Consider the following 25,195-nt stretch of genomic DNA (forward strand, 5'->3'; position numbering starts at 1 on the left):
TCAGAATTCATGAGGATATTTCTTCCTCATCCTCTTCATGAGTATTTATTTATTTAATATAATTTATTGTCAAATTGATTTCCATACAACACCCAGTGCTCATCCCAACAAGTGCCCTTTTCAACGTCCATCTCTCCATGAGTATTTAAATAGGATTTAGGAGAGGGATTCTAGGCACCTAAGCTGCTGTTGTTTAGGCGGTCTTGATGATGCCCTCTGCCTCTTGCTCAAAGATTTACATAAATCTGTTATGTATTTTATGTAATAATAACCCCCAAACTCCAAACATTATAGCCAATAAAATACCAGTTATATTATGTTCTCAACCATTCTGAAGTGGATCCACATTTTCTCTCATAAGCTGACATGCTCTCATTTTAATATTTACATTGTAAAACACTGAACTGCAAGAATTTCATTCAACTTATGAAAATATTTCTTATGCTTTTCATTATCTCTTCTACATGAGTTACGATATTTAATTTTCTGGGGCACCTGGGTGGCTCAGTCAGTTGAGCGCCGACCTCGGCTCAGGTCATGATCTCATGGTTCATGGGTTCCAGCCCCCCATTGGGTTCTGTGCTGACAGCTCGGAGCCTGGAGCCTGCTTCTGATTCGGTGTCTCCCTCTCCCTCTGCCCTTCCCCCACCCATGCTCGCTCTCTCTCTCTCTCTCTCTCTCTCTCTCTGGCTCTCTCTCTCTCTCTCTCTGTGTCTCTTTTTTTTTTTTTTTTTTCAACGTTTTTTATTTATTTTTGGGACAGAGAGAGACAGAGCATGAACGGGGGAGGGGCAGAGAGAGAGGGAGACACAGAACCGGAAGCAGGCTCCAGGCTCCGAGCCATCAGCCCAGAGCCTGACGCGGGGCTCGAACTCACGGATCGTGAGATCGTGACCTGGCTGAAGTCGGACGCTTAACCGACTGCGCCACCCAGGCGCCCCTCTCTCTGTCTCTTAAAAATAAAATTTAAAAAAACATTAAAAAAAGATATTTAATTTCCTTAGCCAATAAACACTTCAAAGTTATATAGAAAGTTGTAATCTAGGAATTGAGTTGCACATTTATCAACATATCAAAGAGTATTAGCTGATCATTTCACTGGATTCCACAACATTCACCAAACAGCTATTGTATTACATGGTATAGCGGCTTCATTTATGTTCTCTCACATCCTGGTGCTATCAAGCCTGAATCCTCAATATTTGTGAATTTTTCTTTAGTTTCACAACAAATCTCCTCACAGGATTTATCATATATAACTCTGATAGAACAATTATCATTCTTTCAAATGTCATCTTGGCTTAGAAATGCTAAATGGCAAAGAAAATGAAAAAAGAGATGGCCATCATAAGCTACTCCTTTCTAAACAGAATTCTGAGAAATAGTCACTGACAGATTAGAGCCTAGTCTTACATTTGACATAAATGCTAATTTTGGCACCCAAATGAGAAGTACAAATCAATCTTTTTTCTTTGACAGCAGATATCAAAGGAAATTATGTTTTTCAGTTGAACTGCCGGTCTCACAGGCATACTTATCCTCAAAGAGCTTAGATCTGTAACTTGCACATCATTTCCCAGAACAGTGCTCTGATATTTAAAAAATGACAGAGGTTTGGACATATGGCAAGCTTCCATTTGTTTTTTTTTTTTTTTTTTTATTAATTTTTTAACGTTTATTTGTTTTTGAGACAGCGAGAGACAGAGCATGAACAGGGGAGGGTCAGAGAGAGGGAGACACAGAATCTGAAACAGGCTCCAGGCTCTGAGCTGTCAGCACAGAGCCTGACATGGGGCTTAAACTCACAATGAGATCACGACCTGAGCTGAAGTCGGATGCTCACCCAACTGAGCCACCCAGGCGCCCCGGCAAGCTTCCATTTGAATTGAACTGGGAGAAAGAGGCTGTGACTTAAGCCCCCATCAATAAATGGAGAGATAGGGAGCACCTGGGTAGAGGTGAGTGGTGTTTAAAATAACCATTGTCTGTGCCTGGATGGCTGCACTATGGAATATTTATTTTAAAAACAAAGCTTTAAATTTAGTTCAATAACAAAAGTAACATAATAGTTGAAAGACATTTAGGAAGTACAAAACAAACGAAAATTACTCAACAATAGTCACCTCACTCAAAGACAATCACAGAATGATAATTCTGTGTCTTCTCTCTTCAGTGCATTTTTAAAATATAATATATAATAGAAATAATATTGAACCATCTTTATGGCTATAATTGCAAAGCAAGTATAGTTCAGTATTATTAACCCTTTGAACAGTGTTGCATAATAGCCTATCCGTTAAATATATCATAATTCATTTAATTTTTCCCTTATTGAAAGATAACTGAGTGTTTTGTATTCAGTTCAACCACATTTATTGATACTTATGGAGTGTCAGTTATACACTGAGGGTACAGAAATAAATGGTCTCCATCCTATCTAACTAGGAAGAGAGAAAATTATGCATTTATAATGCAGTTTGATAAAGATAAGCTCATGATGATATGCAAGCAGACAGGCCACATTCTATCTCAGTCTGATAGAATCAGGTAAGGTGCCCTATAGAAAGTAATAATCAGAGTTGTTGGAAACGTGCGGTAAAATACACATAGAATCAAACAAGGAAATAAAAAGCACCTGTGTTTTTATCCTTCTGGTCTTTTCCTCCATTACCACTGATGACGGGAATTGAATAGCACTAAAAATCTTTGCTAATTTTACTGGCAAAAGTGGAACCTCATTGGCTAATTTATATTTCTTTGATTCCTGGTAAATTTGACCATTGATATGGATTTATTATATCTGTCCTTTTAAAATATCTTCTTCTTCTTTTTTTTTTTTTTTTTTAATGGATGCCTGGGTGGCTCATTCAGTCAGTGTCTGACTTCAGTTCAGGTCATGATATCACGGGTTGTGAGTTTGAGCCCCACATTTGGCTCCGTGCTGACAGCTCAGAGCCTGGATCCTGCTTCAGATTCTGTCTCCCTCTCTTTCTGCCCTTCTCCCGCTCATGCTCTGTCTCTGTCTCTGTCTCTCTCTCTTTCTCAAAAATAAACAAACATTTAAAAAAAAATTTTAATGTCTTTTTTTGGACCTCCTTCTAATATAGTTTTAGCATACCTCTTAGTGATTTATATGTTCTTTATAAATTTACTATGATTTTTGTCTATAATGTTTGATACAAATGTTTCTATAGTTGGTCTGCCTTTAATTTTGTATATAACATTTTTTGATATGCAAGAATTTTTAAGTTTTTGGTAGCCAAATGTTTTCCTGTGAGTTTTGTCCCCACTACTTTACTGTTTATAAATTATTTCTCCTTTAGAAATCAGCTAATTGTTACATACTCTTTCTAGACTTTATAGTCTTGTTTTATTACATTTAATAATCTAGAATATTTGGGGCCTATTTAAGTTTCTTTTTTTTTTAAGTTTTTATTTAAATTCCAGTTAGTTAACATACAGTATGATATTAGTTTCAGGTTTACAATATGAGTCAACATTTCCATATATCACCTGGTGCTCATCACAAATGCCCTCCTTAATCCCTATCACCTATTTCACCCATCCCCCTACCCTTCTCCCCTCTGGTAACCATCATTTGTTTTCTGTTAAGAGTCTCCATCTCCGAGGTGCCTGGGTGCGTCAGTTGGTTGGGCAACCAACTTCAGCTCAGGTCATGATCTCACAGTTCATGGGTTCAAGCCCCATGTTGGGCTCTGTGCTGACAGCTCAGAGCCTGGAGCCTGCTTCAGATTCTGTGTCTCCCTCCCTCCCCCCACCCCTCCCCTGCTCATGCCTTGAGTCTCTCAGTCTCTCAATAATAAATAAACGTTAAAAATTTTTTTAAAAAGTATCTCAAAACTGCATACTGTGCTCTATTATGTTGAGCTGTCTTATCTCATACTACATTTTAGTATCTGTTAGGATAATTCTCTTCTTACAAACTTTCTTTTCTAAAAATTTTCTTGCTGTTCTTATTTGAACATTCTTTATAATAACTTTTGGATAGCCTTAACAAGTTCCAAAAGAAATCTTGTTGGGTTATTAAACTTTGTTAGATGTATTGATTGATTTACAAAAAATTACAGGATCCAATCTCTTTAAGAACAGATTATGTATCTCTATTTGTCTTTTTTTATGTCTTCTAGAATAATTATATTCTATATAATTATAAAATAAAATGTAAGCTTTGTGCATTTTTATTAGGGTTGTTTCTGCATGCTTTTTTTTTATTCTATTGCAAATGGGATAGTATCCTCACTATCCTGCATGCCTCATATTGTTTTGAGGTAAAAGAGCTGTTGATTTATTTTTATTTTATTATATCTAATCACCCTTCTTTTTTTAATTTTAATATTTTTCAGTCAATTCTTTTGGATATTTTAGAAGTGTAGTTGAATTGTCTATATTTAATGACTTTGTCTTTTCCTTCTTGACCTTTTTAACTCTTCTTTTCTAATATTAACACCATTTTAGTCTTATGGCACTGCTTCCCTTCTCTACTGCAACGCTGAGTAGGAGTGACTAGGAGTGAATAGGAGTGGCAAGTATCATTGTTACGCCCCTGACTTCAATAACAATGCTTCTGTACGTTTTTGAGAGATACACCTTATTAAGGCATTCCTTTTAGGGGCACCTGGGTGGCTCAGTGGGTTAAACATCTCACTTAGGCTCAGGTCATGATCTCACGGTTCTGGAGTTCCAGCCCTAGGTAGGGCTCTGTACTGACAGCTCAGAGCCTGGAGCCTGCTTCAGATTCTGTGTCTCCCTCTTTCTCTGCCCCTCCCCTGCTCACACTTTGTCTCTCTCTCTCAAAAATAAATAAACATTTTTTTAAAACCCGACCTAACATTTTTTTAAAAGACCAGATGAGAACACCATGTTAAAAACCGAGTAGACTACAGACAGTTTCAGTGTCTGTTGCATAGGGCTAGTGTGAGGGCTTAATAATATTTATCCCAACTCCTGCTTCCAGATTTCCTCCTAATGGTATGAAGGAACCAGGGGCCCTGGCCAACTCCCACGTGCTGTACAGCAGCTGAGATCAGAGTCTCATCACCATTCCTCACCCGCCCAAAGTAAAGCTCCAGCTGGCAACTCATATGCCTTTCACTGAGGAGGGATCGGGTTTTGGAACACTCGGGTTCTCAACAGGTGTGTTAATTGGCTGAGGCCGTGGGTACCCCACCCCCCCCCCAACTCCCCCGCCAGGACAGAAGGGTGGTGCTGTTTCTCTTCTCCCCAAGGCCAGGGCGGCCCCCAGGCTGCACCTTCTCCTTCTCGGCTGCAGAGGGCGCGCGTGAGGTATCCGGCTCTCTAGAAGGCAGGCGAGCTCCACGAGGGGACGGGGACGGGTAGGGCCAGGGGGCGGGGCGGGGCATGGGGCGGGGCACCCGGGAGTCTGGCGGGGCGGGGCATGGGGCGGGGCACCGGGAGTCTGCCGGCAGTAGTTTAAGCGCGCAGAGGAGGAGAGCGGGTTCCGGGAGGTCTTTCGGGCCGGCGCGAGGGAGCTGCAGGTGGGACCGTTACCCGCCCGGCACCTGAGAGCGAGCGGGGCGGCCGGAAAGGAAGCGTGTCTGCGCACCATGATCCCCTTGGAGAAGCCGGGCAGCCGCGGCTCCCCCTCGGCAGCCGCCTCAGGGGCGGGCCGGAGTCTGGGCGCGCCGCGCCGGCCGCCGCCCCCACCCCAGGCCCGCGGGCTGCTGACGGAGATCCGCACCGCCGTGCGCACCGAGCCCTTCCAGGACGGCTACAGCCTCAGCCCGGGCCGAGAGCTGGGCAGGTGAGGAGGGCGGGGGCCGGGCGGGCCGATAAGTGCCGAGGCCGGCGGGCGCGGTGGCTTGGCGGCGCCGGGGCCGATAGCGTGCTCTGTGACATGGCACAAACTTGGGTGCGGGCGGCGATATCGGGGCGGTCGAGTGGCACCAGCCAGCCCTCCGCTGGTTCCCGACGCCGGCGCGGCGCTCCCGCGACCGTGCGGCTTTCACTTGGTAGCGGGTGTGAGAAAGTCTCCAACGGCGGGCCGCCGAGACGTCCCCCCTGCCTCCGCTCCCGGCCCTCTCGGCATCTGAGGTGTTTTCGCGGCGGCGGAGCGCGGGGGGGGGGGGGGGGGGGCGGTGTGGGGGCGTGTGAGCCGCGCCGCCGCCTTTTCCCGGAGCCAGCGAGGCTCAAGCAGACCCGGAGCTGTGCAGGCGGCTTTGGCTTTGCCCTCCGACTCGTGCGTGTTCTTCGTCTCCTTGTGTGGCTGTAAGAACGGATCGCTCCAGACGTGACAGCTTCCTCTGAGTCAGTGCTGTGTGAACCTCTCAGCCTTCGGCGGACTTCAGTTTCGGTGCCTTGGCTTTGTGCTGTTTTACTTCTAGAATATTCAGGTCCTTGTGGCTGTTAAGTTCACAGGCGCCTGTCCCTTGCTTCGCTCTTTCTACTCTGCTGGGAGCTGGCCCCAGCCTTCTCCTCCCCACGCCGCTCTTGATTCGGTCTTTTAAAATGGTAAACGGCGAAGCCTGTTTGGATACTTCAATTTTTGTGTGAAGAGGGATGATCCAGTGATAGGGGCCTGAGGACTGACTTCCTTTCTGCTGTCGAACATTTTGGAGAAGTTGTCGAGAGCGTCGGCTTTGGAGTCCGACCTGAGCTTAAGTCCCGGCCTGCTTGTCATGTGTGCCTTTGAGCGGGTGACTTAGACTCCCCAGCCTCCTGTTTTTCACCCCTAAAATCCTATAATGACGGTACCTGTCTCGTGGGGGGTGTTGTGCAGATGCCTGTAAAGCACGTGCTGCAGGTCCTGGCACACAGCCTTCAAGAAATGGTGGTTGTTGTTGCAAAATAACACCATGTTGCGATGGGGAAAGGGCCTGACAATTGTGACAGCCTTCCTATGGAGTCTTGGAAAAGGAGAGTCTTGTAACATTGGTTACAAACAATATCGAAAATGTGCTACCTTACAAATGTTAAGGTAGCGTTTAGAAGTAGCTTTTCTGTGGGGCACCTGTGTGGCTCAGTCGGTTGAGCGTCAGGCGTCGGCTCAGGTCATGATCTCAACGGTTTTTGAGTCCGAGCCCCGCGTCGGGCTCTGTGCTGAGAGCTCGGAGCCTGGAGCCTGTTTCGGATTCTGTGTCTCTCTCTGCTCCTTCCCTGCTCATGCTCTGTCTCTGTCTCTCAAAATAAATAAATAAACATTAAAAAAATTTTTAAAAAGTAGCTTTTTTGTTGTTGTTTGGTTGGTTGGGTTTTGTTTTTGGTTTTTTTGTTTGTTTTTGGAGGGGATCCTACCATTTTAAAATGTCATACTTATTCCAAATGTTAACAAAAGGAAAAACATCCATCAGAACAAGAGGTAATGCTTGACTGTGGCAGGCACTGATGAACTGGATCTGTGCACACTTTAAATATGACAGGGAAGACCTAGGGACCTACTCAGCTAGGTATTCTAATTCATCAGAATTCCGGACATTCTGAAGTAGCCCTGATCTCTTGAAGAAAGAAAACTAAGACTTTCCATTATTATTTGCTTGTCTGGCTTCATTCCACAAAAGGAAAACTGGTATTACAAAACTGAAAGATCTTCAGGTGGCAAGCACTGTCTTGTAGAGTTTAAAATGAATGATTTAATCTGAAAAAATTGATGTGTGCCCTACCAGGTGTTGCTACTGATTCCTCTAGGAATGTTCCTTTCAACTCTTATTTTTATCTGCATTATGCAATTCACTTGCCTATAGGTGTTTATCTTCTATACATATTTGCTTATGTAAATTTTTTCACGCAAGTACTAATTCCTGAAGCAGCAGAACAATGCAGTTAGATACTTGATATAAAAAAAAAACCTAAAATTGAAAAACAAAATTATTTGTTTCTTTTTGGTTCCTCCTCTTCCTCCTCCTCCTCTTCTTTTTTGTTTTTTTTTTTGTTTTTTTGATCACAGGGAAGTTTAATGCAGTGGTGAAGAACATGGGCTTTGGAGTCTGACGGTCTGTGGTTGAATCTTAGCTTTTTACCTACCAGTTATGTACACTTGAGTGAGTTACCTAACCATTTATTGACTTAGAGTTGTGCGGAGAATTAAATAGAACACGCGTTTAGAGCACTAAGTCTGTGCCTGCCTTAGGAGGAGGACTCAATAAATATAACTCATTGTGTAACAATAAATGTACATTATTTTTAATGTAACCAGAAAGCCAAAACAAGAAAACCTGCACAACTTCATGCTTCTCTCTATGGCAAAAGTGATGAAATCTCATTGCAAAAGGTAGAGGAACTGTTGGGAACTCTCAGGAAGCAAGAGTTCTGTTTTGTGTCATAAACAATCTTTGTTCCAAGTTTGCAAATTCTGCGTGTATATTATGGTTCTGACATAATTGAGTGTTTGTTCATAAACCTTTCAGTAGTAATGAAGTTGTCTCTTTTTCCAACTATAAACTGTGGTTGCATTTCTGATATAACTCCTCTCCTTCTTATATAGAACTTACAAAGTTACCTGTGTCACATTTTAATGATGAATAGATCTTAAGGTTTTCCTAGGACATTATATTCTGTGGTCTTTCATTTAGTCAAAAATGTTGAAGAGTGAAGAGCCAACTACACTTGATCTTAGCCAAAAGGCCGAGAAGCGATAAGAGCCAACTGTTCAAACAAAGAAATTGAGTTCTTTCAGGAGTTACCATTATCTTACAGAAAATTAAAGCTTTCAGTGAAATGGTTGAAGAGGATTTTTGAAATGGTCAATATTCGTTCTATATCCGTCTAATGACAGGATGTGATGTTGATTATTTTATGAAATGTCACATTCTTTCATGTCTCCAACAGAGTCCATAGCAACCTAAATGTGGGTAAATATATGATGTAAAATTTTCTTTTGTTGCTAAAAGCTTGACTTGTTATTCATAAAGCTTGTTGCCTTTCCTTGAGGCAGGATATGTGCCAGTGTAAACCACATTAATGATTATAGATGGAGACGTGACCTTCGGTTCTGGGAATATTTTCATAATGTTGATTTGCCTTGAGTTTGGCAGTACAGAAACAAAAAGAGGTTTCTAGAAATTTAAAATTATAGTAATTTCACATTGATTTGCTTTGCATGTGATCTTATCTAATCCTCAACTTTAACATTTTTTGATGTATTCATAAATTTTTATCTTTAAAAAAGGATTTTTAAAGCCAAAAGAATATATTTTGTTCTTTATATTATATACTGACAGTTGAATTTCCCTTTGGGACAAAAGAGATGAATTCTCTGCTGAATGAGTACTACATAAATGTACAGTTACACAAGTGCTTTCACATGCATTATCTTATTTAATTCTCATCACATGCATGTTTGGTAAATCCCATTTTCTATGAGAAAACCAAGGCAGAAATTGATTCTTATGATAGACCGCTTAGCTGGGACTCTGAAATCCCTGCCATTGTAGAAGTCATGGATGTTTCTCAGAGAATAATCTGAGGTCTATCTTGTAGCTAAAGCAATTTCCCAGAGTTTTTGAGTTCCACGTTGGGACAAACCCTGTGTTTGTTCAAATTAGACCACCCTCCTCATTTATAGTTCTCTCTTCATTTGGGCCTTATGGTGGGTAGGGATGTTGTAGCTTTCTCTTCAAAGCAGTTGAGAGTAACAAGAACAAGGAAGGATTTTTATCAGAGAATAAGAGAATGTTCAAGCTGAAGCAGATGCAGGGGCAGGTGTATTTCAAGAACTGTGTGTTCTTTACCTGGATTCATGGCTGTAGGTAATGGCTTCAGGTTTTTGTATGTTACAGCTACTTAAGCATGTGTCATAAATTGTAAGTCATAATTTCTTTAGAAATTAAGACCCTTATTAAATAATATCCATGTAGAAATTGCCTTGTTTTAGGATGGATATTCTTATTTAAGATTTCCTGGCTACTAGGTATTAGTTTGAAGAATATTTACCAATAGTTGTGTGTAATCTGATATTTTTGGATGGATTTAAAAAATTGGCTATGTATGTGGTTCAGCAACGGGAATTACTTAGGAAGTATGGCTTGTGTTCTAAGGCAGAATTCATTAAGTCACCTATCTTAATTTTTAAAAGTTCAGGCTTATGAAGTTAAAATCGTAATTTAAAATGCATAAACTTAATGAATTTCAGCCTTTTTACAAAGCCATAAGTAACAAAATTTTATATAGTCGGATTATTAAGCCAAGTGTGTTAGAAAGCTAAGTAGGTATTGTCATTGATTCACCTATTCAGGTAAAGAAGGAACTAGATTTATTGAGGGAACTTTTGCATCAAGTAGAGAGTTCAAATAAGACCACCTTCAAAACGCCTCTGTTCTAGGATTCTTTTTTACAAATTACTATCATTATTGTAGAACTGAGTTTAGTGCCCCAAACAGTAAAAGTAGCTACTGATTACTGATCATTTTCTGAATGCTGCACACTATAGAGATGTAATTTTGTTTAGTCTTTACTGTCTTGCAAGGTAAGTGTCATCAACCTCATTTTACAGATGAGGTTAAATTAAGGCTCAGAAATGTTGAGTAAATTGCCTCAGATTACATACACATTTATTAGCCAGAATTTAAAAGTCTGACTTTCTTTTTTTTTTTTTTTTTTTTTAATTTTTTTTTCAACGTTTTTTATTTATTTTTGGGACAGAGAGAGACAGAGCATGAACGGGGGAGGGGCAGAGAGAGAGGGAGACACAGAATCGGAAACAGGCTCCAGGCTCCGAGCCATCAGCCCAGAGCCTGACGCGGGGCTCGAACTCACGGACCGCGAGATCGTGACCTGGCTGAAGTCGGACACTTAACCGACTGCGCCACCCAGGCGCCCCAAAAGTCTGACTTTCAAAGCCCTGCCAATTCTTGTTACTCATGGTGATATCTGGTCTGATGGACTCAATGAATTTTTATACTTAGAGTCAACAGATATTTTGGGTTTTGTTGTTTTCCTTTCCGAGGTAAAGAAGACAGGTAGAATATATTCTAGGTCTTTCTTGAATGGAACTTCTTTACATTTAAGGTATTACTCCAGTGCTATTAAGTAAATATTATATGTTAAGCACATTAGGCACTTTACTAGGCTCTGGAAATTATTCTCAAATGTAACAAATCAATCACTACTCCCTTTATCAGCAAGGTGACATGCCACATGGGAAAATATTATGGGGAAAATAACATTTGAGCCGAGCCTTAAAGAATGGATGGAATTTCAGTAGTAGTGATGAAAGATACTCCTCTCGCCTTTGGCAATAAAATAAATAAGCACAGTGGCAGAAAAAGTCAATAAAAGAGGGAATAGCAAGTAGTCTAATGTGGTTAAGATATTAAACTTTATGAGATTAAGTTGCCTTAGAACTTTTATTTAATAAAATAACAAGAACAGTTGTATATATTCAGCATGCTGATATCCTGTTTGAGTACCTGCCATGTGCAGGGCACTATGGCGATACAAAGATGAATGATAAGGGAGGTCTCGCTAGGGAACTCAGTTTAGCTAGGGAAACAGGCGTAGTGAACAAATTGTACTATGTCAGACCAACTTAAATAATATAATACAGATATAAACAAAGCACTTTATTGTAATCTAGAACCAATCCAGAACCTCAGAGATCACTTTTATTTTGCTTCCTCTATATACCACTTGAATTAGCATCTCCAGTTTTTGATCTTTGACTAAATCTTATGTATTCTATTATTTGTTCACCTTTGTCTATAAGACAGCACTGGAACTTATATTTGGAATCTATCCAGTAAATAAAACTTCTCCCATCCAAAACCTAAGACATTATCCCCTTATCCAAACCTGTTACCATTCTTATAATCAGTTTCAGTTGATGGTATCACATTTATCCAGTATTCAGGTAAAAATCTACAGGTTGTCCTCTGCTTCTACTTTTCTCTTTTCCCCTCATCTCTGCCTGCAATTCCAGGGGTGCTAATGAGCCTTGACCTTCTTTTAAATGCATTGTCTTTTCCTAGCCTCTACTGCTGCTGTTTTAGTTGAGTCCCACTGCCTTGAATTATTTTATTGGTTTCCCTGATTTCTTGTTAGCATTTTGCAATACACTCTTCACAGCACTATCAGAATTCTCTTTTAAAAACAATTATTTTAAAAATTCTAATGTAGGCGCGCCTGGGTGGCTTGGTCGGTTAAGCGTCCGACTTCAGCTCAGGTCATGATCTCACAGTCCATAAGTTCGAGCCCCGCGTCGGGCTCTGTGCTGACAGCTCAGAGCCTGGAGCCTGTTTCCGATTCTGTGTCTCCCTCTCTCTGACCCTCCCCCGTTCATGCTCTGTCTCTCTCTGTCTCAAAAATAAACGTTTAAAAAAAAAAATTCTAATGTACTAATTTTTACCATGAGAAAGCTCAAACTCCTTAGCATGTCATACATACTTAAAGATGCTCACCATGCCTTCCTAAGCTTTACCACTTAGGCACTGGCAATGCAAAGTTAACTAAAACCTAATTCTTGTTCTTAGGAAGCTTAGACTGGTGTCTAACTCAGATGTCACTTTCTCTTGTAAAAATTGTTGATGTATCTTTCCTTTACCACCACTCTGCAATACATTATCATTAAGTAATTCTGAAATATGTTGATTTTTTTTATATTCCCCCCAAAACTGTTTAATGAAAACCTGGGTTCTCAGTGTGTAATAGTGAACCATAGATGTTTGTGAAATAGATGAAGAGCTCAGGAAATTGTAAAAACTATGTAGTTCAGGAAGAATTTTGGCTAAATAGATAAAGTAGATGAGCAACAAACATCTTATGTCCTTTGAATCTCATCTACCTCAAGTCTGTATATAACTGGCTCTTAGTGTCAGAGAAACATTTATTTTTATGCCTTTGTCTCAGTAACCTAAAATTAAAGGATTAGGTACAATCACAATTTTTACCATGAAGCTGTGGTAAAACATACATATTAGAATCCTTGTGGGGTGTGCTGTGATAATGTAATTCTTAATGTGTTCACTAGGACTCCTCACCTTGAATGCTGAATCTCACATTCCTGTGTACTGTGTTGCTCTACACAAAGAATAGCTCCAGAAATGTCTTGATCTCCTTTGGACTCCTCCTTGAGTAGTTTTAAGAGTTCCCTACTCATTGCACCAGTTTTAGAAATGAAGGCAAGACAAGTTTCATCAAAACTTTCATGATCTACTGTCTTACTCTCAATTTCTGTATCAGAATGATGGACGAGTTTCTTCAGTGTGGAATAATGCAGGAATTGGCAAACTACTGCTGGCCACCTATTTTTGTGAGGCTCACAAGCTATATAGAATGATTTTTACATTTTTTAAATGGTTCAAAATCAGGAGAGTGATATTTCATGACATGGAAATTATGTGAAATTCACATTTCAGTATCCCTAAAGTTTTTGTTTTTTGTTTTTTAAACCCAGATCCACCCATTAATTTACCTTTTGTCTATGTCTGCTTTCATTTTATAATAGCAGACTTGAACAGTGGCAACATAAACCAGCAAAAGAAAATTTTCTGTCTGGCCCTTAAAAGAAGTTTGCTGACTCCCAATATAGTGCATGACACAGTGGGAAGAATAAAACTAAAACTGTGAGGATTGCTTCCACAGAAACTAAGATGATGTCAAGAGTACTCACTGGTGTAGGAAGAGAGCTCTGGGACCTGTGCTGGTGACCCTAAGAAACAGTTGCATGGCCCCAGATGTCGAATACATCTGGGTTTCTTTCTTCCCTGTATTTGCCTCTGGTCCCTGAATTTAGCAATAGCTCTTCTGTAAGAAGGGCTTCCAGAGTTTGCAGTTCAGTGATGTGTGTGGATCCTTTTCTCTGTTGGGTCATTAGTCTCCCTATCTATTCAAAAATACATATTCTCAGGTCTCCTAGTGGCTCAGTCGGTTAAGTGTCCAACTTTTGATTTCAGCTCAGGTCATGATCTCATGATGAGATGGGAGCCTCAGGTTGGGCTCTGCCCTGACAGCACTGATTGGGCTTGGGCTCTCTCCCTCTCTTTCTGCCCCTCCCCCGCGCCTGCACTCAAGTGCACACTCTCTCAAAATAAACACTTAAAATTTGATGGAAATGTTAGTTTAATGATTTTGTAGGATAAAATAAAAGGAGGCATTAGTCTGTGATGAATATGTTTGTGATTTAATCCCTCCAAGCATCTGTAGAAATCTTTCACATTTTTGTGAACAAAAAGAACTTTGATCTGAACAAGGGTGCTGTTAGGTAGATTGTTACTTATTTGAACAGCTAGAGAGGTCTATGCCTAAGGATGTATCATTTAACATTTTTATTTGTGGTGGTTGCAAAAATACAGAGGGCATGAAAAACATGTTTCTGGTTAATACTAGCTAGGAAGAATTAGTACTCAAAATTACATCAGTAGTGTCAAATGCTGGGGCTGAACCTAGAAATTAGAATTTAACAGAACAAATGAAAACCTTGCCTTTAAATAAAGTATGAGTACACCAGCTTGAAAATTTTCAAAAGGAAAAAGATCTAGGTGGTTTATTTACCAGCCCAATATGAACTATGAAAAACCTGTCAAGTTTTTTTTTAAAGCAATATTGGATTAACAAAATAATAATCATGCAACCCTTTGATTCAATTGTACTTGAAGTAGGTTGCTTCAAATTTGGTTGGCACGTTTTATTTTATCAGCAGTTCTGATGAGGCATAATAGTGAGAAAGTCTTAAAAACCTTTATGGGGTTAAAGAATGATTGAAAGTTGGAAAAGGGAGTGGCAGTTAACAGATCATGTTAGCTGCAATCAATACCTGACAAACTGGTCTTTGAAATTCAGGAAAGAAACGTCTTTCTATACTGTTCAGCAAAAGACCCAGACTTAACAACCCTTCACTTTAGGCCTGTCATGAAAACTTATTAATGAGGCTCCTGGGTGGCTCAGTCAGTTGGGCGACAGACTCTTGATTTCAGCTCAGGTCATGATCTCGCAGTTCTTGGATTCAAGCCACACATCATGCTGTGCCCTGACAGTGCAGAGCCTGCTTGGGATTCTCTCTCTGCCCCTCCCCCACTCATGAGCGCGCTCTCTCGTTTCTCAAAATTAATTAATTTTAAAAAAATGTACCCAGGAGTGGAAGAGACTGCTTCACAGTTTGAAAGAAGGCATTGGCATCTGGCAATAGGTTAAAAAATAAACAACCCTGTGATTTCTAAGTTGCCTTCCAGTATAAAGATTGGGTATTTATGGGTGATTATCACAAATCAATGATTTGTTTAATAATATTTTATTTAGCACTTACCATGTGGCAAGTCCCATGCTAAGCAATTGATATGTGTTTGTACTTGAATTCTCACAGCAACCCTAGGAACTGGATTCCAGTGTGTCCTCTTAACAGATAAGGAAAATTAGATTTAAAAAGGTTAAATAAATTGCCCAAGGTTATATGTCAGGTGAGCTGTAGAGCTGTTTGTGGGATTCAAGCTCACATCTGATTTCAGAGCTCATACCCTTAGTTTGCTTAGTTCAACTCCCCTGTGACTTGCTTTATTAGTTTAATAACAAATGATAGTGTAAGGTATCAAAATAATGTGTGTTGTGTCTGTCTTTATAGGAAAACAAGACCTTTCCAGCTATGCTGTAGTTGAAATATATAAATGAGATCCCTAACTTTTTTAATTTTGGAAGGTTATAGTATTAGAGTCAATTCAATTCTTTTAGGAGTTCTGATAACTAGTTTCTAACAAGTCAAGTGGCTTTTTAAAAGATTTAAATCATTCTTATGTATAAATGTGTAACAAATTATGTATAGCTGCAAAAATATTGAGTTTAATATTTGGTTATCCTCAGTTTAGAAGGAATTTTGCAGATTTGCAGTTACATTTTATTATAGATAGATGTATCCTATTAAATTCCTAAATGATAGTGCTGCTTTTGTGTTTGAATATAATCTAAATTTGAATATCCACTGATGAGTATTTGGAAGTTTTATTAAAATTATTACCATTTCTAGAAAGTTGTCAAGTTTAACAGTGAATGTTTTTGTTTAATTCTAGGGGGAAATTTGCAGTGGTGAGGAAATGTATAAAGAAAGATTCTGGAAAAGAATTTGCAGCAAAGTTCATGAGAAAAAGAAGAAAAGGCCAAGATTGTCGAATGGAAATAATTCATGAGATTGCTGTTCTTGAACTAGCACAGGATAATCCTTGGGTCATTAATTTACATGAAGTCTATGAAACTCCATCAGAAATGATTTTAGTTCTGGAATAGTAAGTATTATTTTCCTTAAATGGAGTTTATTTGATAGTTCACACTTCCTTTATAGGAAGCTAGTCATCTGTGATACGTGTTGGGGCCTGGCTCTGGAAATCTGAAGAATTTCCAGAACTTTTTCATGTATTTCTCATATTAATTTGACATTTTTCAAATTAACAAGAATGAATGTAGATTAGATTTTTCATTTTCATTCTTTAATGAAATTCTCCTGATAGTAGGGTAAAATTCTCTTATATTCTTAGAGTCATTCTTGAGAAAGTAAGTGATACCAAGGTAATATTAAAAGACATTCTACAATTCTTTATATGTTCATATATATATATATGTTCATATATATATGTTCATATATATATATGTTCAGTCTGAGTTAATCTTTCAGAAACAATTTTTTTGATTCATACCATGTTTTCATTTGAGTAAGGAGGGACAGTATAGGAAACAGCTTTGGAAAATGAACAGTTTTTTCTTCCTAAGAAATCCTGTTTTCCTCTCTACTTCTCCTACCAAAGGAAATGATTGATAGATTTGAATACATTAAAATCCTTACTACATCAAGAAACACAAAGGAAAAGACAAGCTCAGGGAAAGTACTTCTCATACCTGTTCACCCAGAATGCTTAAAATTTCTTTATTGTGTGTAACTAGATCTTACAAATTACACAAAAACATGAACCTCCCAGTTTAAAAACAATGGACAAAGGATATGTTAAAAAATTTTTTCAACCAGATAAAATTGAAGATCAATGTTATTAAATGATTCTAGCAAGCGGAGGGCAGCTCCAAGGCATTGTACAAAATGGATAGGTTTTCTAGAAGAAGGGTATGGCAAGAAGTTATTAGCAAAAGAAAAGAAAGGGTTATTACAAGCAAGATCCATCACCTTCCCTTATGGAAAGAGCAGAGGGTCTCATTAGGTGGATTACCTCATTTTCTTTTGGGGGATGGCCCCATGTGAGACTCCTATTGAATGCTGATCAGAAATTTTCTGACTGACCGATTGAGACTTACATTTCGGGGGGGGGGGGGGGGGGGAGGTCGAAACTGTACTTGGGTTAGATATTAAGCCCCAGTTTGGTGACTTGGTATAAGTGACACCATTTTGAGCCTGCTTTTCTTTTTAAAAGATATGAAGAGAACTCCACATAGACATACATATATAAATGGTCTATATGTATGTGAAAGTATTGATTCTTATAATTTTTATAATGTAAATATAAAAATAAGTTTTCAATTTCCCCTTATAAGAGTGGCAAAGATGATAAAGAAAAGGTGATATTCATGGGTTGAACCATCTGATTTATACTACAGGTGGGAGTCTGTCTTAATGGTACAACTTATCTGGGGGACAGGCTGGAGTTATATATCAAAAGCTTTAAAAAAAAAAAAAAACAACAGCAACACTATTTCGTCCAGCAATTTCACTTAAATATTTTTTCACAAGAAAATAGGCCAGTTGTGCAAAGATATATTAGAAAATGTTCAGTGAAGTTTTTTTTTAAATGTAACAAAAAATAATCTAATTATTAACATAGGAGGGAGTTGGTTAAATAAGTGATAATATTACAAAATGAATTACTGTGCAGTGATTTAAAAAGATAAGGTAGATATAAATGTATTGACATAGATTTTTTTTAAATATTGTTAAAAATTTTTAAAGTTAATGTGTAGTATTATTTTTAAAAACTTTAAGAGTTTGTAGGAAGCAAATTCTTGGTGGTGTCTTCCTCTTGATGATGAACATTATATTCATATATTTTAATTCAGTAATTTCACTTGTATGAATCCCTTCCAAAAAAATTGTTAAATGTGAACAGTGAGAAGCACAAAAGTGTTTCACCCAAGGTATTTTTAATTACAATAGCAAAAATATTTAAATTGGTGGATGGTTAACAAATGTAATATATGTGAATTATATCTGAATAGAGCTGTTTTATGATTTTTAAAAAATGTTGGTATAGGAATCTCATACATAAATCCCCTGCCTACCTAGGTTTTTGGTTTCCAGTTTGTTTAGGAGAGGATCAAGGCAGAATTGGAAGTTGATCTAGAGGAGACTTTGCAAAATACTATTCTCTGACCAGATCTTGTTCCTCTCCTGTTCTCACCAAACCTGCTCTTCAGCCTTCAACACTGAACTCTTCTTAGGTCTTCCAGTCTTTCAGCCACCTCCTGACTTTTTTCTTTCCTGTGATTCCCTTCTCTTCTTCAGTAGTTATTTTAGCTGATCTCTCATCAGCACCTTCCATTATTTCCTTCTTCCTTTTCATCTTCCTCTGCAACTTGTTTTGCCTGTTTACCCTGGCCCGTGCTGTGTCCTGAACACTCTGGGGAGGATTTTGTATAGTCTGTGACCTGCTCGTTACAAGTGTGAGAGTCCTCAGTTGGGCTCTCGCTGTCATTGGGTGATTTTTTACCTAATCTCTCATCCCCTTCTATTAATGTACCCCGAGCCCCAAAAGGAGCTAATCAGAATCTTTAATACTCTTGCTACATCACTTCCTTCCCATCTTCTATTAGATACCTAGTCCTTTCTCCCCTCATGGAGAAAATAAAGGATGGCACACACTCCCTCAGTGTCCCTCTGCTTTTACTCCTCTCAGTCCTTCCCTTCTGTTCAAAGAAGTTTTCACTACTTAACTCCAAGGCTTAAACCTTTACTTGTGCTCTTTAATTCTCTTCCTTCCTTTTCTAGCACCATTGTTTTGTTTTTTAATCAGTTCACTGACCTCTCGAAGCCTTTCAAGGTGCTCTTGAAAGAACACCTCTCCCAAGGTGGTTCTTTTCCCTCATCTTCCAGTGTTTCTGTCTCTCCTATCCTCAGATTCCTTTTCCTCATCTCTGACTGTCTTTAAACCATGGTCCTGGCTTGCTCTTTCCTTTATTGCTATCTGTAGTCCTTAAAGGAGCAGTCTGAATTTATAGCTTTCCTCACCTTCTGGTCTGTTTTGTTCTTCATTGACCCAGGAATCTGCCATGTGCCAGTTCTCCCATTACTCCTCGTCTGCTGCACCTGCTCTTCTCAAACCCTGTTTGCCAAAATCAGTCTCCTCATTTTAGTGTTCATTCTACTCTCTGTAAATATTTTATTATACTTTCTTGAAATGATGTTTTTGGTTTTCATGGTCCTCTTTAAAAACAAAAAACAAAAAACTTCTCTCTCAGCCTTTTACCCTTCTTCTGTATGAATACAAGTGCTCCCCCAAGTTCATTAGTGTTGTTCTTGTCATACCTTCATTCTGTACACTTACTCTGAATGGTAACAGTCTATGTTTGTGGCTTCAGCTATTCTTTACATGCAGTTATTTCCAAATCTTTGTCTACAACCTTGGACCTTCTGAAGTTCCAACTCCCTGCTGCATATCTCTGCATCCAACCACACATCATTACCAATTCAGGATCGATATGTGTGCACTCCTGCATTACCCTGGTAATGCCTGTTTTTCTTTTGTTCCCCATTTCGATAATAACCCTATTTATTTCATAGCTCAGGCTAGAAACTTTGAATCTATCCTTATTTTGTTTATCTCCTTTAAAAGCTCATGTATAATAAGTCACCAAGTCTTACACTTAAGCCTTTCCCCTACTGGTCCCCTTTTCTTGGTACTTGCTATTTCTCTTCTGTATTGGGTTCTCATTGTCTCTCCTGTGGACTCTCACAGGAGAGAGATCTTTGCTGATCACCCTGGCTTCAGTTCTAGGATGTTCCTCAGACTGCTGCTAGATAATTAAGACATAGATGTGGTGATATTATTCCCTTGCTTAGAAACCTCTGGTGGCTTCTATTGCTTCAATGATCATGTTTTTATAACCACAAATGAGTATGATTTGGCTACTAAAAATGTTTGTGTTCTACTTTTTGTTTGAAGGGAAAGTCTTAGAAATATACTTTTAGATACTGAGGTATCAAAATTCATGGCAAACATCAATAGATTGTTGTTACAGAAACAGGCAGGTTTATGATCACTATTTCAGTAATGCATTTCACATACACTTAAATACCTGCCATATGCACTAGTGCTAATAGGTATAAAAGTGAAAAGTGGTATAAAAGTGAAAACAGCATAGCCCTTTCCCTCCAGGTGCTACAGGTTTAGTGAAAGAAATATAAATGATTACAGCAGTGTTGGTGTTTTACTTGAAATGCTAGTTGCTGTGGGAACACAAATTGTAACAGTCATAATGTGTTAAGAATTTACCATGTGCCAGGCACTAAGCTAAGTCAGCCAACTTTATGTAAATTATTTACATGCTTTATATACATTATTTTATTTTAAAAATTTTTTCCAGCTTTATTGAAGTACAGTTGACATAAAACATTTTGTAAGTTTGAGGTGTAGGGTATGTTGATTTGATACACTTATGTATTGGGTAAGGATTACCACCATAGCATTAGCTAACACCTGCATCAAGTCACTTAATTACCTTTGTGTGTACGTATGGTAAGAACATTTAAGATTTATTCCCTTAGCAACTTTCAAGTATATAATATAGTATTAAGTATATATAATATAGTATTAACTATTATCACTATGCTGTATGTTAAATTTCCAGAATTTATTCATCTTATAACTTGAAGTTTGTACCCTTTGACCAGTAGCTCTCCTTTTCTGCCACCTCCCCCCACCCACTGGTAACCACCATTCTGTCTGTTTCTAGGAGTTCTACTTTTTTAGATTCCACATATAAGTGGAATATATTTATTTGGGTGAATAATATTCCATTTTATACATAAGTGTATAAAATATATATCTTTTTTTTTTTTTTTTAATTTTTTTTTTTTTTCAACGTTTTTTATTTATTTTTGGGACAGAGAGAGACATAGCATGAACGGGGGAGGGGCAGAGAGAGAGGGAGACACAGAATCGGAAACAGGCTCCAGGCTCTGAGCCATCAGCCCAGAGCCTGACGCGGGGCTCGAACTCACTGACCGCGAGATCGTGGCCTGGCTGAAGTCGGACGCTTAACCGACTGCGCCACCCAGGTGCCCCCTAAAATATATATCTTAATAGGTGTGAGATGGTACCCAGTTGTGGTTTTGATTTGTAATTCCCTGATGATTAATGATGTTGAGCAACTTTTCAAGCACCTGTTGCCTATTTGGATGTCGTCTTTGGAAAAATGTCTGTTTAGTTTCTTAGCCCTTTTTTAGTCAGATTGGTTGTAGGAGTTCTTTATATATTTTGGATATTAAGCCATTATCATTTAATATGATTTGCAAATATTTTCTCTCATTTCGTAGGTTGCTTTTCGTTTTGTTGATGGTTTCTTTTGCTCTGCTGAAGTTTTTTTCATTTGATGTAGCCCCCACTTGTTTATTTTTGCTTTTGTTGTCAAATTCAAAAAAGTTGCCAACACTGATGTCAAGAAGCTTACTGCCTGTTTTCTCCTCAGAGTGTTATAGTTCAGGTTTTACATTCAAGTCTTTAATCCGTTTTGATTTGACTTTTGTGTACAATGTAAGATAAGTGTTCAGTTTCAGTCTTTTGCATGTAGCTACCCAGTTTTTTAAAAACCATTTATGGAAGAAACTCTCCTTTCCCCATTGTACATTCTTGGCTCCTTTTTAGTAAATTAATTGACCATATATGCATAGTTTTATTTCTGGACTTTCTATTCTGTTCCACTGATAGATCTGTTTTTATGCCAATACCGTACTGTTTTCATTACTATAGCTTTGATACATACATACACCCACACACGTTTTTTTCCACTAGAAATTTTTTACAAATTGTATATAATTGGTATAAAACATGTTTTGGGTATGCAACATAATTTGATATCTGTATGCACTACAAAGTGATCACCACTAAAAGTCTAGGTACCATCCATCACCTTCTAACTGACCCCCTTTGCCCATTTGCACACCTCTCTCCCCTCTTCCCCTTTGATTACCACCAGTCTGTTCTCTATACCTATGAATTTTGTTTCTTGTTTTGTTTGTTCATTTGTTTTTTTAGATTCCATATATGAGTGAAATTTTATAGTATTTGTCTTCTTCCTTCTGATTTACTTCACTTAGCATAATATCTTCAATGTCTATCTGTATTGTTACAGGTAGCAAGATTTCATTCCTTTTTTTGTTAAGTAGTACTTTGTAATATATTTTGAAATCGGAAAATATTCTCAAATCCAGACTTGTTGTTTCTCAAGATTGCTTTGGCGTTTCAGAGTCTTTTGTGGTTCTATGAAAATTTTCAGATTGTTTTGTCTGTGTCTCTGAAAAATGCCATTGGAATTTTGGTAGGAATTGTGTTGAATCTGTAGATCACTTTGGATAGTATAGACATTTCAACTGTATTAATTCTTCCAACTCATGAGCATGGTATATCTTTCCATTTACTTGTATCTTCTTTGATTTCTTTCATCAGTGTCTTACGGTTTTCATTGTATAGATCTTTCACTTTCTTGCTAAATTTATTCCTGAGTATCCTTTCTGACGTCATAGAAAATGGGATTGTTTTCTTAATTTCTCTTTTTGAAGATTCATTTTTAGTGTATAGAAGCACAATAATTTTGATATATTGATTTTGTATCCTGCAACTTTACTGAATTTGTTTATTTATAAATTTTGGAACAGGATTTTATATGAGAAAAAAATTCAGAGAAGTAATCAAACCTAAGGTCACACTGCAAATAGAGCTGGGATTTAGTCTGGAAGTGTGTGACTCCAAAGCTTTTAGCCATGTGTTGTCCTGCTTTCCTCTGCTTGGGAGAGTGGGGAGTGCTTTTGGAGGAGACATTTAGCTTTATATAGTAGCACTTTTATTGCCTTACCTAGAATGTTTCAGATTGTTCTGACCTCATCTCATGCTTTCCTGTCTGTGTTCTATTCTGCCTCATCTCCTGCTAGTCCTTTTCCAACCTCATCCTGCATTTTAGACACACTTTCTTTTGTCTGCACTTAAAGATAGCATTGCATTGTCATTTGCCTTGCGTTGTTTATGACAAGAAGTCTGTTTTGATTTTTGGTTCCCTTATAAGTGTCTTTTTAAATATTTTTTTTCTTTCAGTAATTTGTGCATCATGTGCCTTGATTTGCCTTGTGTTTATCCTGCTTGTGATTTATTTTGAACTACTTGGATCAGTCTTTCTCTGTGTAGCTCACTCCTCTCTGGTACTGTCCCTATGAAATCCAACTTTGTCAAACTCCTAGTCTGTTTCCTCAGTTTAGCAAGGCCGCCATATTCTGCTTGGGTTTCTCCTTCACCTTATACCACAGTCCATAAATTACTTCCATAGGAAGACAGAAACAGTAGAGCCCATCTTGTTTGTGTCCCTCTTTTCAGGGATCATGGTCCTAACTGCCTATGTTCTGTCTGAAAACAGTTGGCTTATATACTTTGCTCATTTTCTAGTTGTTCATGGCTGAAGGGTAAGTTCCATACCATTTGGCTGAAAGGGGAAGTAACAGCTTACTTAACCTTTAGTGAGTCTGTATCCTGTGTTGTTGATACTGCCATGCCCTTTTATTTGTGTTCACTATGCTGGGGATGTGCTCTTACATTTCATCTGGTGGATTCCTATTCATTCTACAGGGCTCAGAATAAATGTCATTTTTCTAAGATTTTTTTTTTCTCCTTTCCAATTAATTGCTCAATTGCTAAATTATCACATCACTTTATATATAATTTCACACCCATATATATTTATGCACATATATTCTTTAAAATGTGTTTCATTTTCTTCACTCTCCTACTGGTACATGAAGTCATAAGCCATACTTATAATTAATTTATCTTTCTGTCCATAGCACATTGCACAAGACCTAACATGTTTGATTGGTATTTGTTCATTTTTAAGAGTGAAGGAATAAAGATCTAAACCAACCCTTTAAGCAGGATGGAAATGGAAATGCTAGTTTCTATAGAAATAGGAGTGTTTGATGTTCGAGGTTGGGAGCTAAAATCTAGACAAGGTGCAGGCAACCAAGAAAACGCAGTGACTCTTAGCCTGCAAATATCATGTATATGGCTCTGCATAATGTTGATCAAAAAGATACTTATCCCCTAACTTTCTAAGGGCCACTAGAAAGTTGAAATTAAAAGTTCTTCATATGTTTTATAAAAATAGGTTTTTGTAAAATTTTTTGTAAAAAGTTTTTGAATTAATGTTTTCATAAAATTTTTTTTTGGTAAAAAATTGTGTGTAATTCATAATAAAGTTAATTGCTGAGTTTCTGAATAGTTTTAAAGTAGTGGAAAACAAGCACTACTAAAGTAAATATACCATAATATACATGAAAATCTTGCTGTAGTTAAAAGATAGGCACAACAGAATGTAGTGTTTCTCTGGCTTTATGTAAAGGAAGATACTTCCTGTGAAGTAGTTGATAATATTCTTACATTTCCTGTAACCATGCCTAACAATGCTTTTAATGTCGCAAATTGTTCTTTAGTATATAATTTTGTTTAGTTCCACTAGTAAATATGACAATGAGTTAATGGGCCAAGCTTACATTTAAGCAGGTATAAAATAGGGTGATTGTATCAGAGGGTATATGCAAGTCTTGCTGGTCACTGAAGGCTAGCTTTTACAGCTTTGTTAATAGTCTGCATTTGAAATACATCCTTGAAAATTTTCAGAAAATGGTAGTTTTGTGCTTCGTATCTTGTGCTTATGTAAAGTACTTAAATTATGTTAAGGCAAGAATGGGTAAACTTTATAGTGAAAAGAACTAACAATAAATTGCTCTTAAATTTTAGGTAAAGAAATCATTGTACTTATGTAAATTGACCTATAGTGAATTTTATTGTGGATGCTAGTAATGAGCTGAAAGACTCAGAGGACAATAAATTGTGATTGGAAAACTTTTTCAACCAAAAATACAGTTCTTTGTTTTAGTTGAGGAACACGGACAGTTCTGAGTGTAACAGGCAAATTGTGGTGTGTGTATGCAGAGGGCTACGTGGGCTATATGTTATATCATGGTGCATCGTGCTGCTTAGACTGAGTTGACACAGTTCATACTGACTTTTACTTCAGATCATCAAATCCATATTAACAGTATATG

At 38.1% G+C, this 25,195-nt stretch overlaps 1 protein-coding gene across 6 annotated transcripts in view; it reads left to right on the forward strand.

The window, feature by feature from the left end:
* Positions 1–5,426: 5,426 nt before the first annotated feature.
* The window catches only part of STK17A (serine/threonine kinase 17a), a 62,884-nt gene continuing 43,115 nt past the window's right edge, over positions 5,427–25,195 (forward strand). For 2 of the 6 annotated variants that reach the window (XM_058725491.1, XM_058725494.1), the window contains exons 1-2: positions 5,429–5,782; positions 15,966–16,178. In XM_058725491.1, coding sequence (XP_058581474.1) covers positions 5,586–5,782; positions 15,966–16,178 — 410 coding nt within the window. In that variant the 5' untranslated portion in view covers positions 5,429–5,585. Of the gene's footprint in view, positions 5,783–15,965; positions 16,179–25,195 lie in introns of all 6 variants that reach the window. The other 4 variants (XM_058725493.1, XM_058725495.1, XM_058725489.1 and 1 more) reach the window with 3 other exon arrangements.

The sequence above is a fragment of the Neofelis nebulosa genome, chromosome 4 (assembly GCF_028018385.1).
Source record: "Neofelis nebulosa isolate mNeoNeb1 chromosome 4, mNeoNeb1.pri, whole genome shotgun sequence".
In the NCBI taxonomy this organism is placed as follows: domain Eukaryota; kingdom Metazoa; phylum Chordata; class Mammalia; order Carnivora; family Felidae; genus Neofelis; species Neofelis nebulosa.